General features: G+C 49.1%; 1 protein-coding gene across 8 annotated transcripts in view; it reads left to right on the top strand.

Annotated features, from left to right (window-relative positions):
• Positions 1–16943, top strand: part of ITPR1 (inositol 1,4,5-trisphosphate receptor type 1) — a 308099-nt gene that overhangs the window by 277664 nt on the left and 13492 nt on the right. For all 8 annotated transcript variants that reach the window (XM_057507152.1, XM_057507144.1, XM_057507135.1 and 5 more), the window contains 4 exons: positions 544–636; positions 1787–1926; positions 2469–2634; positions 5473–5633. In XM_057507152.1, coding sequence (XP_057363135.1) covers positions 544–636; positions 1787–1926; positions 2469–2634; positions 5473–5633 — 560 coding nt within the window. The remainder of the gene's footprint in view (positions 1–543; positions 637–1786; positions 1927–2468; positions 2635–5472; positions 5634–16943) is intronic.

Here is a 16943-nt window from a genome sequence, read left to right as displayed (position 1 = left end):
TTACTGTTCTTTCATCAGGTGACCCTGCGTGCAAGGGACAAACTAGAATTGTTGTGACTTGACTAAGGCAGGCAGCCTTTTCTCCCTGCCAAATGCTACAAAAAGTGTGTAACTCCAGCTTCCACATTAACACTAAATAGCATTTACTGGCAGCTGTCTCAGGGTTTTGAACTAACCTGGCTTGGACCTCGGATTTCTGCTAATTTCTGACACTTCTCATGCAGAATTGGTATGCTTCTTGCTGCAGTCTGTACACTCAATAGTATTTGTCAGCAAGTTTCAGCTGTTTGTCTTTAAAGTTGGAGAGGTGCTATTTAAGTGCGATATTTCTAGTAAGCCTACAGGAATTGACATTTCTGGCTTTTTTCCCATCCAGATCACCAAATGAAAGTGTAAATTGCATCTCTGCTTTGAATTTATATGCAGGATTCTAGGATGTTATTTATGTAAAGAATTGTTTAATCAGCCGTGAATTGGGGACTTCAAACATTTTAACTGTATGCTGCCAGATTGTTCCTCATAAATCCTCCTTGTCTTTCCCAGAAGCCAGCGAGAGTTTGGCAAGCGAGTTCCTGTACTCTGACGTGTGTCGGGTGGAGAGTGGAGAGAACTGCTCCTCTCCTGCCCCCAGAGAAGGTAAGACCTTGGATGTTAAGCCCCACATTAGTGCCAGGCTCCTCCAGAAGCTTAGATGATGCACATGACATTGGAAGCAGATAAAGGCTGGAAGAGGGGGAGGAGATGAAGGGAAAAGAAGGCTCTGTGGGAAGAAAATACTGCTTGACTGATTCAGGCAGTATGTACTGAGTGCTCACTATTTGCCAGGGACTGTGTTATTCTCTAAGGTACAATAATATGCAGGAGGCATACAGGCAAATAGGCGAGGACTAGAGTTTGCTGAATGCTGCAAATAAGGATGGAATACAGAAGATAGGCATCCACCCTACTGTTGGAGTAAAAGTATCATGGAGGAGGTGATAGCTAAACTAAAACAGTAGAATCTTGGGTGGAGGAGGGTGGGGTAGGTATTCCAGTTGGAGGGAATATTGTGTCTAAAGGCTTAGAGGTAGAATACAGCATGTTTAGGGAGATACTGATCGTGAAGAACAAGAGTAGCAAGAAATGAAGGCTGAGAGGTCAACAAAGGGCCAGATCATGAAGGGTCTTACATGTCAGGTCAAGGAGATTAAACTTCATCCAAAGGGTGATTGGAAGTTGTTAAAAGGGAAGTGATAAGATGAGATAAGAATACTGCAGCTGGAGAAAAGAGTAAGGTCAGCAGCAAGGCATGGGTCTCCAAAGACCAGTGAGAATGGGCAGCCTCCGATATAAAGCAGTTTATCTAAAGGACCCGCTGTAGAACACGGCTAGATTTAGCCCTCACAGTCTCCCCGGTGAGGAGCCCGGGTCCTGTGGCATTCTCCTCAGCTGAGAGAAGAGATGCTCCTAACTCAGAGTATTAGGCAACTTACCTGAGGCCGGGTGTCTATTAAGAGCTAGGACTGGACTTTAAAATCTGAGAAGGATAGGGAGCATTTTAGACGTATTAGAGGGAAAGGGACTTCTGACATGGCTGGAGAAATTAGCAGGGGTTAGTGGTGAAAACTGAATTGCCCCAGACAATTTAAGCTTTTTGAAAATATGTGACGCTTGATTCCTTAATTTGATTCTTTCTTGTTCCTGTCTTTCCCCCCGGTAAGATGACATTCAGAAAACATAATCCCGGAATCTCGGTATCTCTTTTCTCCCACGTTTGAAATCTGCTATCCCTGTGCCTCCTTGGCAGGCCTGGTTCGTGCAGAAGAGACGGAGCAAGATAAGGAGCACACGTGTGAGACGTTGCTGATGTGCATCGTCACGGTGCTGAGTCACGGGCTGAGAAGCGGGGGCGGCGTCGGAGATGTGCTCAGGAAGCCGTCCAAAGAGGTAGCTGAGTCCCGGGGGGAAGGAAGAGCCCAGGGGGTGGGGGTGGGCGGTGAGAGCACAACGCCGTGGGCTTGAGTGTAAACTGAAGACACACAGGCACGGTGGCGGTGTGTAGACGTGCAGAGCAAGCTAGTGAAGGCTTCTTCCCGCACAGTTGTCACGTTGAAGTGGTGCAAGGAAGCCAGCTGTGTGGGAAGAGGCAGCCTCTCGTCTCCACTCACTGCCTCTGGGTGGCTGTCGCCCTCAGGGCTGGGTCTGGCCCACCTGAACACGGCCCCCAAACTCCTTAGAGCCCAGGAAGCTAGTCTCCTGCACGGACCACCCAGCACTTGGGAGAGCTGAAAATTTGGGACAGAGGGTGTGAAAGGAGCTGCAGTTGTGCCTTCCCGCGCTAGATGCCCAGTTTAGGTGCCGCCAGAGCAGCTGCCGGGCGCGGGAGGGCGCGGCGGAGCCCGCGTGCTGGCCATGCGTCTGCCTGGCTGGAGCCGCAGCGGCCTTGCCCCGAGCGCACGGGCCTCACGGCGGCTGTGCCTCTCGCCCAGGAGCCCCTGTTTGCCGCCAGAGTCATCTACGACCTCCTGTTCTTCTTCATGGTCATCATCATCGTCCTCAACCTCATTTTCGGGGTCATCATTGACACCTTCGCGGACCTGCGGAGTGAGAAGCAGAAGAAAGAGGAGATCTTAAAGACCACGTGCTTCATCTGCGGTGAGTGTGGCGCCGGCCGCGGACGAGGCCGGGCCCTGGGAGCGCGCGGTGCGCCGCGTCTGCCCCCGGGGGGGCCCTTCTCAGCCTCCGCCAGCCGGGAGGGCTCCCCCATGCCTGGGGATGTGGTGTCGCACTTGCCAGTTTGCCCTAACAAGTGAAGTTTGGGGTGGCAGAAATGTGACTGCACGTTATTTGAAACGAATACACCGTGGGGCCTTTACCGTGGCGGGCTGCCCGAGCATCCCTTGGTCCTGTTTTAAGTAATTAGACCTTTCATTCAGCTCCTGCCTGGGGTTGGCTTTACTGCAGATGGTATCAGGCTTTACGTGAAAAAATAAGTCCTCTTAGAGAATATGGTGAAAGCGTTCAGGGCCTGGGCTCAGGAGTCGGCCCTGGGTTCTGGTTAAGCTTCTGCCACTTAGTAACTGTGTAACCTGGGTATCATCACTTCACTTCCCTAAACCTTTATTGCTTGGCTTATCTGTAAAATGGGTACAATATGTACCTCAGAACATTACTGTGGCACTTGGGAGAGCTGAATTATGGAGTACTCCCTGCACAGAACCTGCATGTTGTAGGGGCTGGATGATAAGTAGTAAATTGCTACATAACAGAGGTGCAGGGTACCATAGAAGTGATTTTCAGAAAACTACAGGGAAATACATGTAAAGGTAAACTAATCATGTAGGAATCTGGCAGTTAAGAAATAAGGATTATTCATAATATAGTTACTAAATACATAAATTTCCTACTGGTATATAAAATAAAAAATCAAGTGCTTTCCATTTGAAGACTTAAATTCTTTGCTTTTTGCCCCCTTCAAGCCATTTAAAGCTTTTTGTTTTGACATAATTCCAGACTTTCAGAAGGGTCGTAAGACTAGTACCGAGAATTTCTATATATTCTTCTCTCGAATTTCCCGAATATTAATTTACTTCCTTTGCTTTATTCATACATACACCTATTTTTCTGAACAGTTTGAGAGTGGCTGACACAATGTGCCCTCGTTCCTAAATATTTCAATATTTATTTTCTGAAAACAAGAACCATCTCATATACATATGCAGTATAATTATCAAAATTGGGAAGTTAAAGACACAATAGCACTATGTAATCTATAGGTCCTATTCAGATCTCACCTTGTATCTCAGTCGTGTCCTTTATAGCAGATGAAAGTCACAGGGCATATGTTGTATGTCACTGTGCCTCCTCAACTTCCACCACATTTTTGAAGAGTACAGGTCAGTCATCTTGTAGAATGTTCCTTGGTTTGGGTTTCTCATGGTAACACGGAGGTCATGAAGTTTTTATAGGAACATCAAAGAAATGTTATATTCTACTCAGTGCATCGTGTGAGGGGGCACATGCTGCCCGTTCATCTTACAACTGGCGGTGCTAACGCTGGTCAACCTGGTAAAGCTGGTAATTGCCAGGTTTGTTCAGTGAAGTTTTTTTCTCTCTAATTATGAACCATTTTATGGGGAGATACTTTAAGACTGTAAATATCCTGTTCCTTAAATGTTAACCCGCTGGTTATAAAAACTACATAACCTCAATGTTACCCATGGATGATTCCTGCCTGAGTCTGTTGTGATGGTTGCCAAATGATGATTTTCGTATTTTACTACTCTTTCTACATTTGTTAACTGGCTTCTTATTTTAAGAAGAGACTTCCTCTTTTCCTCGTGTTTGTAGGTATATTTGCATGGGTGCATTTGTGTCAACCCGGTTCATGTATTTCTAGTCAGCTGGGTGGATTATATTCCTTTACTGTCATTATTTATTCTGATGCCCAAATTGCCCCCAGATTTGTCTAGTGAGAGCCCCTTCAAGCTGACTTCTGTGTTTTGTCATGCCACCACCACTTTTTATGTACTTCCTCACGTTTTTAGTACCATGAGATATTCTAGGCTCCAGCTTACCTTGTACCTTCCCTGACCCAGCCCTGGTATCAGCCATTTTTCAGAAAAAGCTCATTCTTTTTATTGGAGAACAGCATCTAGAAGCCAAGATCTGGGGACAAGGTGTGCTCAGTACTGTTGGTGTGCCACTGCTCCGAGGGCCTGTTTGGGTGTAGATCTAGAGGGTACGTGTGTGTGTGTGTACACACTTATGTAGCCACATACTTTTGTATCTGTTATATAATATGAAGGAGGATGAATGCATACCCATATTCAACATTATACAAGTATTCCAGTCATTCTCCTTCTCTGTATTTGTGCTCCCTTTCACAGTGAGAATTCTGGCTCTCATTATTTGCCAAACACTTATTTTTTTGCTCAAGAATATAAACAAACTCATTTCAGAACTGCTCACCCAGACCTCTGCACAATATAACTTACCAGCTAGAGTTCAAAATGTGTTTAAGTTTTCCTGTCCTTTTTCTGTCCCCTCAAAGCCTTTCCACATTACACATTTTGGCATTTGTCTGGGAGAAGGGACCTCCAGGTGACTCTGGAGAAATGATCTGGGTGAGCAGGGAGGGTCCTGGAGGCAGGCCCCACACTCCATGGTTGCCTGCCATGCGTGCATGCATCCTGTGCCGTTTTAACCCCGAACACGCCTGGAATCTAGATGCCAGCCTTCCTATTCTGACTAGGCAGCTAAAGCACTGGTAAGTGGCAGAGGTAGGATTCAAATCCAAGTCCACCTGACTCACAAACGAAGCCTGTGTTCTCCTACTGCAGTGTGAAAGTCAGTGCGTTTAGAAGCCAGCAGGATCCAGGGCTTCATAAAGATAGCAGGGAAAGCACAGCCTCCTCTGCGTGGGCAGCTCTGTCGGGGACTGGTCTGCACCATGGCCGCTCACTGGGGACTGGGCGCTCTCTCTCTCTCCAGGCTTGGAAAGAGACAAGTTTGACAACAAGACTGTCACCTTTGAAGAGCACATCAAGGAGGAACATAACATGTGGCACTATCTGTGCTTCATCGTCCTGGTGAAAGTGAAGGACTCCACGGAGTACACCGGGCCTGAGAGCTACGTGGCAGAAATGATCAAGGTGAGTGGGGGGCAGCGGTCCTGGGGGAAGGTCACGCTGGGGCCTGCTGGCCTGGCTCCTTGGCTCAAAGCACAGTGCTGGCGCCAGTGGGGAAGCCACATAGCAGAGAAAGACCATCGGATGTTTACTGAGCCCTCACCTGTGGGACTCTGTGTGTCCTCTGAAGTGATCTTCAGAAGGACCAGACAGGCAGTGTCATCCCATTTTAAAGGAAGAAGCACTGGGGTCACTAAGACTAGTGCACTGGGGCTTGGGTTTGAACCTAAATCCAACTCCTGAGCCTGACCACCCATTTCTGTGTACTTGGCCTCTTCCTGATAATGGATGCTTTTTCTTTTCTCCTGAAGTTACAACCTGGTGTCCTTTAAAAATGAGCGCTCAGTGCAGTTTGGCATGCGTGGCTGGTTGGTCTCTTGGGCCTCAGCCTGGCCTTTCTGAGAGATGCTTTTCTAATCACCAGGAAGGGATCATGTGATGAAGGAATTTGAGTCGCAAATTAATCTTCTTGCTGATGGGGCGCGTGACCGCCGCGTCCTGGGAAGATAGGAAGCTGCTGTGGGTTTTCAGAGCACCGTTCTCAGTCAGGGCTTTGCGGGGGCACTGAACATGGGCTGTGGGCGTCCCAGGCCAGCTGTCCTTTCGTACCTGTGGTTTTTGAACTTCATTAAAATGTTCAGGGGCATAGGGTAAACAGAGGAGGCGTGAGCTGTGAAGCCTGGGGTGTCTTTGTGATTTGCACAAGCTCACCTTGAAGGAGAAGGACCAGTAGCTATTAAGAAAGACCACACAATTCGCTGACTCCCCTCCCACTGGCCAAGGATGTGAGCACCCTGCCCAGTAATGAGTTACCCTACATGAACCCTTCTGTGTGTGTTTATGCAGATGTGATTTTAAAGCTTGGTATGTAAAGAAACCCCAGGTGAGGTCTGCTCCTACAGCATCATCGTTCACACCCAGTGGGCACAGGCCAGCAGTCGTGTGGCAGTGTCCCTGCACACGCACGTACCACCAGCTCCAGGCCTTACAGCTTCTGGGGTACTGTGCCATTCTCCCTTCCCAACCCTAAAGTCTAATTCCATGCTTCTCCACCTTTAACGTAACTCCGGCTCCTCCGGAGACCTGGTTGGAGTTCAGGGACAGGAGATGGTACGTGTCCAGCAGGCTCCCGGGGACACCGGAGCTGCTGGCTCATAAGTCACGCTTTGAGCATTCAGTGTCTAAGAGAAGAGACAAAACAGATACAGATTTAAGAAATTATCACCCAGACTGGTTATGTGAGCGCCGAGAAGTACTCCTAATCTCTGTGTAGTTGGCCCTTATGGTTTATAAATCCCTGCCACATCTGTTACTGTGTTTGATAATTTAAATTATCCTGAGTGGGGAACTAGTAAGAGAGAACTTTGGGGGTGAGGAGAAATGGATGAGGTTTCACAGCAGAGATGGCCTTTAAAGGGTTTTGAAAGGGAGAAGGTAGAGAGACAAGGGCCGCACATTAGCAGAGGAGGAGAAAAAGACCAGATCCAAAAGGAGGGCAGCGTGCAGCCCATTTGCCAGATGAAAGCCAGGCTCTGGGCTAAGTAATTTGTGCAGGAGGAGCACAGAAGGGTGGGAGAGCAGGGTGTTATTAAGGAGATTAGGCATTCTGACGGTTGCCTGTGCGGATTTTCACTGATCAGGTTTCCAGAGTGAGGACACATTAACTTAAAAGTCCTCAGGTACCTTGTTTTCCTCCCGTTGTTGATACAGCCAGATTAAACCGTATTCGATCAGCATTCATGCCGACACAAAGCTATCTGCATAAAGGCTTTCACTTGCATTAAATCCTTCATGCACTGAAGAGATGGCCTGTAGTTTTCAGCATGTCACACTGTTTCTTTTCTCCACTCACAGTGTTTTCTTCTCCTGTAAGTGGGTGAATGTGCCCTCTCTTCAATCTTTCCCCAGCCAGTTTTGAAGCTTTCCGTTAATCCACCTTACTTTATGGTCACAGAAAGCTGGCACGCTTTCAGGTTTCCATTTCGATCACGAAGACTTAGAGGCCTCGTGAGCAGTCGCCTGATGCGCATTAAGAGCCAGGAGTCACCCCCGGGCCGGCCCGCCAGCCGGCTAAGAGCCTGCTGTGTAGGGATGGTTTCCCCATCCCTGCCTTTTTAGATTGCATGAGAACTTCTTGTCACAAATCCTAAAATCTGTAGCATCAAAGAATTTCAACTCTAAATGTCAAAAACTGCTGAGGAACCAGATGTTTTGAGGGCTCAGGGAAGCGTTGGACCCCATGGCTGAAAGGCAGTGCCTTTTGGCCAACCGTTTTCATAGGTGTCTGGTTGGAGCCACGTGAAGCCCTGCTGGGGGCTCCCAGGACAGCCCTGACCACGTGGGTTCGGAAGGCTGGGGTGCTCAGCTGAATCCTTCAGCGGATGGCTGGGACCCCCTGCGAAGTGAGCACCATGATGGAGCAGGTTCTGTGCCCATAGCATGGCCTCATGAGTCATTCCCCTTGGAGGCAGCCACAGCCAGTCTTCCCCAAGGAGGCAGGCATCCTTCTGGGAGGACAAGCTAGGTGACCTCGTTGAGGCGCCGACTCTAGAAGCTGCAGGTGCACCAGCACTGCAGAGGGAGGGGCCAGCAGCTGAGCAGTGTCAGAGCTGAACAGGAAAGTCGGCTGGGGGCTCATCTACCCTGCTGCCTACCTTGTGTCCCAAAAGAAGTCACCGAGACAGGGCTCTCTTGGGACCGGGGTTCCCAGGAAAACCACCTCTTGCTGAGTGGCCAAGGGCTGGGGGTATTTAATCTTAATGGATTAAGGTCCCCAGAGACTCCTCAGGAGCTGTGAGCTAACAGCTGCCATCCCAACTGAACCAAGCAGAGAAGGCCCCAAGTGGTCAGTGGAAGGTGGAGAAGCTTACAGGCAACCTGAAAGTGCCTTGCAGACAGCAGAGTCAGGGACGGCAAATAGGTTTTCGTTTCAAAAAACCACCAACTGGTTGGTAAAATCCGCCCAGGGCTGTGTATTGAGAAGAGTTCTTAGAAGGCCCAGTGGGCTTTGAGAGCATGCCATCTGACCAGCCACGGAGCAAAGGGCTGAGGAGGGAGGCTGCCACGCCCTCTGGGACTGGCCTGCAGTCCAGGCTGTGTACATGGGAACAGCAGGCCTGCCGTCTCGTGGGGGAAAGAAGGAACCAGTGGACGCTCTGTGTCACAACTGAGAACTGAGCAACCTGATGTTCACCGGCAAATTAATTGTCATCTAACCATAATAGAAGATTGTACATTCTTTCCTCTCTCCTCTGGTCAGTCCCCTTTCTAAGATGGGAATATTCCTGGCAAAAACAGGGCCAGGCTCATGCGTACCATAAAGCCATCACTTCCTAAGAACTGGACTTAGAAGCAGACAATTTGAACTTTGAGTTTTGACTCCTTTTTAGCCATGTAATCCTGGGAAAGTCCTGGGACTTCCTTGATTGGAGCTACTGTCTGTGAATCGGGGTTAATACCACCTCATGTATCCATTGGGTGGTGGAAATAAGGTAACTGAGGGACCCAGGGGTGGTAGGCACCCAGGGAGGGAGGGGCGTACCAGGTGAGCTGGCACGGTGCAGCCGGCTGGCAGCAGCAGGGCTGCAGCACGGACAGCTGATGCAGCTCCAGGACTGGGTATGACGCCTCGGCTGTTGGCACGCTGTTGCTAAGAAAAGTCAGAACAGGCATCTTTACTCCAAGAACTAATTCCCATGGAAAACCCCTATGTCTTCCTCTCCCTTGAATTGAAACTGTTGTGTCGAGGTAGGGCAAGGATGACGTTCCGTTTCTTTCTCCACTGAATCAGCTGCAGACACTCAACTTCTCTCCTTATGTTTAGTGGTGTCCCCTACACCTGTTCACTGTGCAGGGCCAGGGGCTCCAGTGACCTGCAGAGTGGCCCCTGGAGTCTGTCTATTAGATGCTGTCGTGCTTATATGTGGTTTGCAGGTAGATCTGTCCCTGGATTCCCCTCACGTGATGGCAGGTGGTGCAGGAACTGGCATTACCATGGGACGCGCAGCCCGCCTGTAGCTCCGTAAGGTACAGACCACCCAGCACCGCTGTGTATGGCGACACAGTCTCAGATCCGTTGACATGGGCCCCAGATAGGGCTGAGCTTTCGGAGAAATGGGACTATGGTGACCTCAGTTAGCCCTGGCAATTCAAGACAGGAGGAAAAACCCTCAGCTTCCTCTCCCTAGAGGAACTTGAATTCCAGTGCTACCATGTAGAGCGTTGGTGATTGCCTTTGTACCTGGCAAACTTTTGTTAACCCTGAATGGCAGCAAAATTTTCATGACAATTTCCATACCACACATCCTTTGGCGAATAATTTTAGCATGATTTGGCTTTTCGCCAGCGCCGTCTGAAATGAGTCTGTGTTAGTCTGTAATGATTTGATAGGCCATGCAATCAGATGTATTTAATCTGAATAATGGTAAATTCATTGTATGTTTGCTGAAGGAATTTAAATACCTCACAGTGGGCATGTTGTAGGCAAAAAGATCAAATATAGGGTGTCCAGTACGTACTCAGCAGCCCTATTTTCTGTGACACTCAAGCTCAGGAGAAAAGCCAGTCTTTAATTTGACAAGCAGACTTAAGTTATTCTTGATGCTTAAAACTCAAGCGGCACCAAGAAGGAAGGTTGGTAAACAGCCAATCGCTGAAGGCATGTATTTGCTAACGAATTACAGATTCTCCTTCCTTATCTTGGAATTCTACCTTGTTAACATTAGTTATATTTTCGGAGATGTGTGTTTGAGTGAATTGCATATAAAGACAGGGTGGTGAGATGGAGTAATTGTTCATCCATACCTCATCGAGCCCTGAGATCTTGGGCTGCTCTGGCCCCTCCTCTTCTCCCACTCACCATATTATTGAATACAGACCTGAACAGTGAATTCCCTGGGGAGGACTCTGGCCCACAGGCTCCCCCCATGATAGCCCGTGTCCTGGAACAAGCAGCTGCTTCCTGAGGGGCAGGCTGTGCTGTGCCCTGCCATCAGGAGGGCACACTGAGTAAGAACTCTAATACTAGGCCATGTTTGATTGGTGTGTACTGGAATAAATACTTTGCATGCATGGTCCCATGTAATCCCCATAACAGCTTTGTAGGCAGCTATTACCATTTTACAGATGGGAACCTAAAGCCCAGGAAGGTTAGGGCAGCTTTCCAGGGTCACACTGCTGGGAAGTGCTAGAGCTGAGGTTCAAATGCAGGTCTGCTGAATCAGAACCCACACAGGAGCTGCCCCGACATGTGCACATACTCCGTGGCTCCATCTGTGCTCACAGCACAACCCTCAGTGGCAGAAACCTGTGGCCATCGTTTGGCTGCACCTGGCTTTCCTGACTTGGACTGGCTCACCTCCCAGGTGCCTCTCCCCACCCCAGCCGTGCTGAATTAGCCTCCCCCAGAGAGGCCAGGCCTAGCAAAGGCCCCACCGCGGGTAGGGAGAGGCTGGGAAAGAGGATCCCAGGTCATGCTGACTGGCTAATGCATAAATCAACAGGACAGGCGCCCTGTGCACTCTGCGTTTTGCTCTGCGGCCGCCCTGAGTGGAGTGGTTTGGGGGTTGGTCAGGTGACTGCAGTGCAGGAAGGGCACAGCAGAGCTCCTGCAAATGGTGTATCTGAAACAGGTGTTGATTTTGACTTGCTAAAAACTGATAAACTTCCTGTCCTCATCTGAGCTTAGAATAGGGAATGATATTTCCCTTGGTAGCTGTATTTGTGGAGAAATTGGTGGCTAAGTTAAAGAGGAAGGGAAGTTCACCAGGACCACAGCCAGACTGGGGCTTCCACACCCGGGTGACTCATCTGAACGGGTATAACTCCCTGATAATTAAACATGAGAGCGTCTGATCCATCATCCTTTAAGCCTAGTGCTGACTTTTTCTCACAGCTAGAGTGCACTTTCTCTTTCTCTGTCACAGACACACACACACACACATATGCTATTCCATGGGAGATTTTCCCATCTGTTCCATCTTATATTGGTTCACCTGACCTGTTCAAAAACTAGTCCAACGGGGATGTAAAAGCAAAGAAGCAATTTGCCAAATCAAAAGTAGTATCATCGTGGCAGGCAGTGGAATGCTCTCAGAAGATAGGTGGGTGCTGCCTTTCACATAGGAGGGGAGAGGCCAGGAGCCTGAATTTCTCAAAAGTATTTTGCTGTGAAAGCCCTTGGCAATTTGGTTCAAAAAAAATTTTTTAAAAACCCGTGTGAGAGAGAACCTTTTTGCCTGAAAACACCTCCTAGGAAAACTAACCAAAACATACATTTTGTTAGCAAATTAAGCACTACTAAACTTGTGCTAAGATGAAACAAGAAGATTCAAAAGCAATAGGGCAACTGGCCTCAGCACTGGGGTTTATCTGTGTTTGATAAGATGACACAGGAAGCAAGCCGTCTGAAGGCAGTGTGTTAACAAGGGCAGAAGATCAAAATTGGAACCGAGCACCTACATGTCACTGTCTCTGGTTGAAAGAGGAACTGGTCAAAGTCTTGCACATTTCTTGACCCAGGAGGGAGCCTGGTGCTACCAGATCTGCACTTTCCAAGGTGAAGACAGCAGCTTTCTGCCTGAGGAAACCCGGGGCACTGAGAGAAGGGGCTGGAGGTCGTCACTCAGTGCCCACATGGAGCCAAGTTCCTTGTGGCTCAGCAGCAGGTCAAACGGAGGCCCTGGATGTTGAGGGGAAGGGGTGGTGATGGGCACCAGGAGCAGAGAAGTGAGCGTAAGCACTCACACAGCCATCATAAGGGGTGACCACTGAGGCAGTGAGAAACGGGGAGCCCCCAGCAGGCAGGACAGGGAGTGTAGCGGAGGGGAGGGGAGGGCCAGCAGGCCTGCACCTGACTCCCACTGACCTCGCTTCCCGCCCGCCGGAGTTTTCACCCCACCTGTGCTTCATTCTGAGCCAGCCTGGCAGGCCCTGGCTGCTGACAGTGACATGGAAACCTTCTGCTTCCCTGCAGATGTACGGTAACGGGTCCAGGCTTTTGTCCTGGACTCCAGTGAGGATGCTGGGAGGAAGGGGGTGCCTCGGTAAGCTGGGACAGGCAGATTTCAGCACTCCTAGCACAGGGTCTCAGCTTCCCTGCCTAGCTAGGCGGCCACAGCCCAACCTGCAGGCGAGGACACAGCTGGTGCTGCCCTCTGATGTGACTCCCCAGTGCTTTCTGAAGTTAGCTGACACCATGGCAGACTTCAGGAATACCAGCGAGGGGGACGTGGAGAGGGATTTGGCAGTGGCCTCCTCATGGCTGGAACAGCGTGTCAGCAACACCAGGCTCCCCTCCCGGCCAGTCAGGCTATGCTCGCCCCACCCTCTGCACTTGAGCTGGGGTTTGCCACTGTGGCAGCTGCAGAGCAGTTGCTGACCTGAAGTTTCCCTCCCGAGCTCCTCACACACTCTGCCCTCCTGTCCACCCCTCATCCACTGCGCACTTCACAGAGGCCTGCTCTGTATTACGGAACACTTGGCATCGGGAGCCTCAGTTGGCACTGCCCTCCCACATCTGACCCTCATGGAGTGCGCTGAGGCAGTTAGGAACAGCGGAGCAGTGCTGTCATCTGCCCAAAAGGAACTTAGTGCTAGAGCAGACATGGCGTCAGGTACACCCAGTGGTCTGTGAGCCTGTGCACAGTGTAAGTCACGCACAGCAGTTGTTAGAAACTGCAGACCAAGTTCACTACCTGTGATTCTTCCCCGGGGGGGTTAGTCCAGGGATGTATGTAGGACCTGGTGTGTCTATACATGCTTGTATATAAGATATCTGCACTCACATGGTTTCCCCCTCAGCAGATTTTTGAACTCCGAAAATGCATTCTCCTCCCCCTTTTGGGACCCACCTCCTGCCCCTCACCCCTGTGGAAGGCAGGCCCTCCTTGCTCCTCAACTCCACTCATCCCAACTCCACTGGGAACCCCTTCACCTCCGCATCTGCGTTTCCTCTGTGAATTGTGATTGTGTCTGACAGGGTGAGTCTGTCGTGCCATGTGCTGCTGAGAGGCACAGCTCTCTGGCCTTTATGAACAAGCTCTAGTCTGGGAAGTGTTCTGAGTTTTACAGTCTTTGTCAAGTACTTGTATTCAAGAGCCATTAGACCTTGTCTCTACAGAATGGAACCTGCTAGCATGTCTTCAGGGAATGTGAGAATAAGGAAAAGGCGTGTGTACCGAGGTGTACTCATTCATATTTACAGGTTACACAGGTGGACAAGGCTCTCCACCTCTCCTTTCACAAACCCACTGCTTTTCAGGGCCTCAGTGTTACCACCTGAATAATGAGAAGGTGGAACCAAAGGGTCTCTTACGCCATTTTTACAATTCCAGGAAGCTCTACAATTCCAGGAAGCCACGTGCAGAGTGGTGGTGGGAATTTAGGAACTGCTGAAGGGGGTCTGCATCAGGAGCAGGGATGGGGTGTCAGGAGGGAGAAAGGGGACCTGTGTGGCCCAGCCGGCAGATCTCTGGGGTCAGTGCACAAGAGGCAGATGAGTACAATGGGGGACTTAGGAAGGATTGAGGAATTTGGAGGATCTGTCCACAGCAGATACACTAATTTACTCTTTCACCTGTAGGAGTCCAACCTGTATGGCCCCTTTCTTCCAAACCACTTCCAAGTCAGTGACCTGCAGTGACAAAGATGACATCTTCCTACCACTTCTTTCTCACAGTGTGTCCAGGCAGAGCTGACCTTAAATAGCACCATTTCAGTCAAGAGGAGCCTTCTGACGTAATAAACCCAGAGGCTGATAAATGCCATTGGACAGAACACTGTACTAAGTGCCACACTTAGTCGTGAAGCATACGGGTATGCACGTGTATAGGTTCAAAGATGAATGCCAAGTATTTTTCTCTGAAACAACAGCAAAGAACTTTGGGGAGCTGTTTAAGCAGGCTTAAAATAAACATTATTGTATAAAGGTAATTAAGAGGTGAAAGTTTAAAACTCATGGAATCAGAAACGAATGGAGGAAAACCACTAAAATTTGCTAAAATCCCACTGTCACCACTGGGAATGTCATGGTAGATCTCTTGGCTAAATGAAAATGCAGGGGAAGTTGCCGAAGTTAAAACGCCGTGAGCTAGCTCGAGAGAAGGGCAGGTCAGTCTGATTTGTTCTTTGTTGGGAAGCTGCAGTGGGCCAGCCCTGCCTTCCTCCGGCACAGGCTGCCAGCCCCACCTTTCTCTACCCTTCGGTGACCTCTGGCTTCCTCTGCCTGGCAGCCCCAGGTGCCCAGGGCCCAGCTGCACGACCCCGAGCGAGTGCCACCTTCTCCGGGGCTCAGTGGGGGGCCAGCCATCACTCCACCTGAGGGCCCCAATGACTGAAACCAGTGACTCTCTGCAGCTGACTTTTCCTAGGATTTCATCAGATATGGGTGCGGTTCTCCCTGCTGGCACCAGCCTGTCTTTGTTTCACTGTATCATCCAAGAACAACTATTAACTGAGTCTGGGAAGGGTAAGCGGTCATTCCAGCCCAGCTGAAGATTATATAACGTGGCCTGTGTGGGTAATGTCACTCAGAGCCCAAGAACAGAACCACACTGCCACCCAGACCTGGGAGCCACTGGGGCAGCCTTCAGGTGGCTGTGTTGGGAAGAAAAACCTGTGTCTCTAACATTGTATCCCAAAGAAAGGAAGGAACTCATTTGCATGGAAGCCGAGCCAGTATTGGGATTGCAGGGCAGACTGCAGACCAGCTTTGTGACGTTAGGCTGATGACACTGACTTACAGTACTCTGGCATAATGCTTTCCAGTTCATGGAACACTTTCTCACAGCCATTTGGTGCTCACAATAACCCTGTGAGGCAGCCGGGGATGTGTCTTAAAAACACACACGCGCGCGCGCGCACAAAACAGAGACCCAGGCTGGTTAGCTGATTCACTCACTCGTTCACTGCTCTGTGAACACATTGGGGCACCAGAACCTGAACTCCTAGGCCCCCATTTCAGGCCATTGCTCTTCCTACCAACGCACTAATGCCACCAGGTTGCTGCAGAAATGCACCCGTGAAACACAGGGCTGTTATGTGGTTTGAGTTTGCTGTGCTTTTGGAGCAGAGAGAACTGGCTCCTTGAATTTGGGGCTGGCTAACAAATTCCAGGCTGTGGGATGCATTTAAAAATTTTTTTTTAATTAATAGGCTTTATTTTTTTACAGCAGTTGGAGGTTTACAGAAAAAATAGCAGAAAGTATCATTTCCTATATCCCCCTCTCTCCCTTCTTCCACCCCCAGTTCTATTATTGTTTTGTGTTACTGTGGTGTGTTCGTTACGACTGATGAACCAATGTAGATATACTATTACTGACTGCAAACTGGAGTTTACATTAGGGCTCACTCTTGGTGTGGTATCTTCTGTAGGTTTTGGCAAATATATGATGACATGCTTCCCCCAAATAGGAGCACACAGCATTGTTTCCCTGCCCTAAAAATTCTCGCTGTTCTGCCTATTTGCCCCTCCCTCCCCGAACCCCTGGTCTTTTTACTGTGTCCAAAGTCGGGATCCATTTTTTCAGTTTGGCTTTTTAAAATGCATAACAGATACTATAAATAGCAATTTCAGAGTCACTGAGCATAGAAATCGTTATCGCTATTTTTTACCTAAAGCAACAGATTCTAGGTCATGTTTTGTTTTTTCTTGTGATATTAGAAAAGTGAACTGTCAAGATTATTTCCTTCTTTAAACTCACAAGAGGAGCAGAATATTTAAAGTTACTGATTATCCTGTATTCCTACTCTTGAAAAGTTGAGGGTTATCTTCAACCCTCACCCAGCATCCTCCAGGGATTTTCTGAGGTTTGGATATGTGGCGAGGCCTAGACTCTGTTTCCAGGCATTCTGGGAAAATCCAGTTTGTCATCTTGCTTGGTTATAAGTAGAAATACAGTTGCGATTTGAGCTGATGGATAGTCTTTGCCTTCTTGAATCTCTCATAGGGGATTCTGAAGGGCACAGGGGATTCAGAGGCAGTGGACCCTTCTTCCTGGACCCATATTATTTCCCACAACCCTTTCTTTTACCCTCGTGTCCCCCACCAAAAAACCTCAGTTCTCTAGTCTAGTAATAGGGCTTCAACAATAAATGCTCTGTTGTTTACATGATAAACAAAACTCTCTACCTGAGCGGACTTTCTCTGAGGAGGTTACTGATTACCTCAGTAGCCTTTCTTAGAAAAGCCTCTTCAGTTGAACTTGGGAAGAAAAAAAAATGCTTCTCAGAATGATTAGCATTTGCATCACACAGTCCAACTTCCTCTCCTCCTCC

The sequence above is a fragment of the Manis pentadactyla genome, chromosome 1 (genome assembly GCF_030020395.1).
Source record: "Manis pentadactyla isolate mManPen7 chromosome 1, mManPen7.hap1, whole genome shotgun sequence".
Classification (NCBI taxonomy): Eukaryota; Metazoa; Chordata; class Mammalia; order Pholidota; family Manidae; genus Manis; species Manis pentadactyla.
This window is presented reverse-complemented; position numbering and strand designations above follow the sequence as displayed.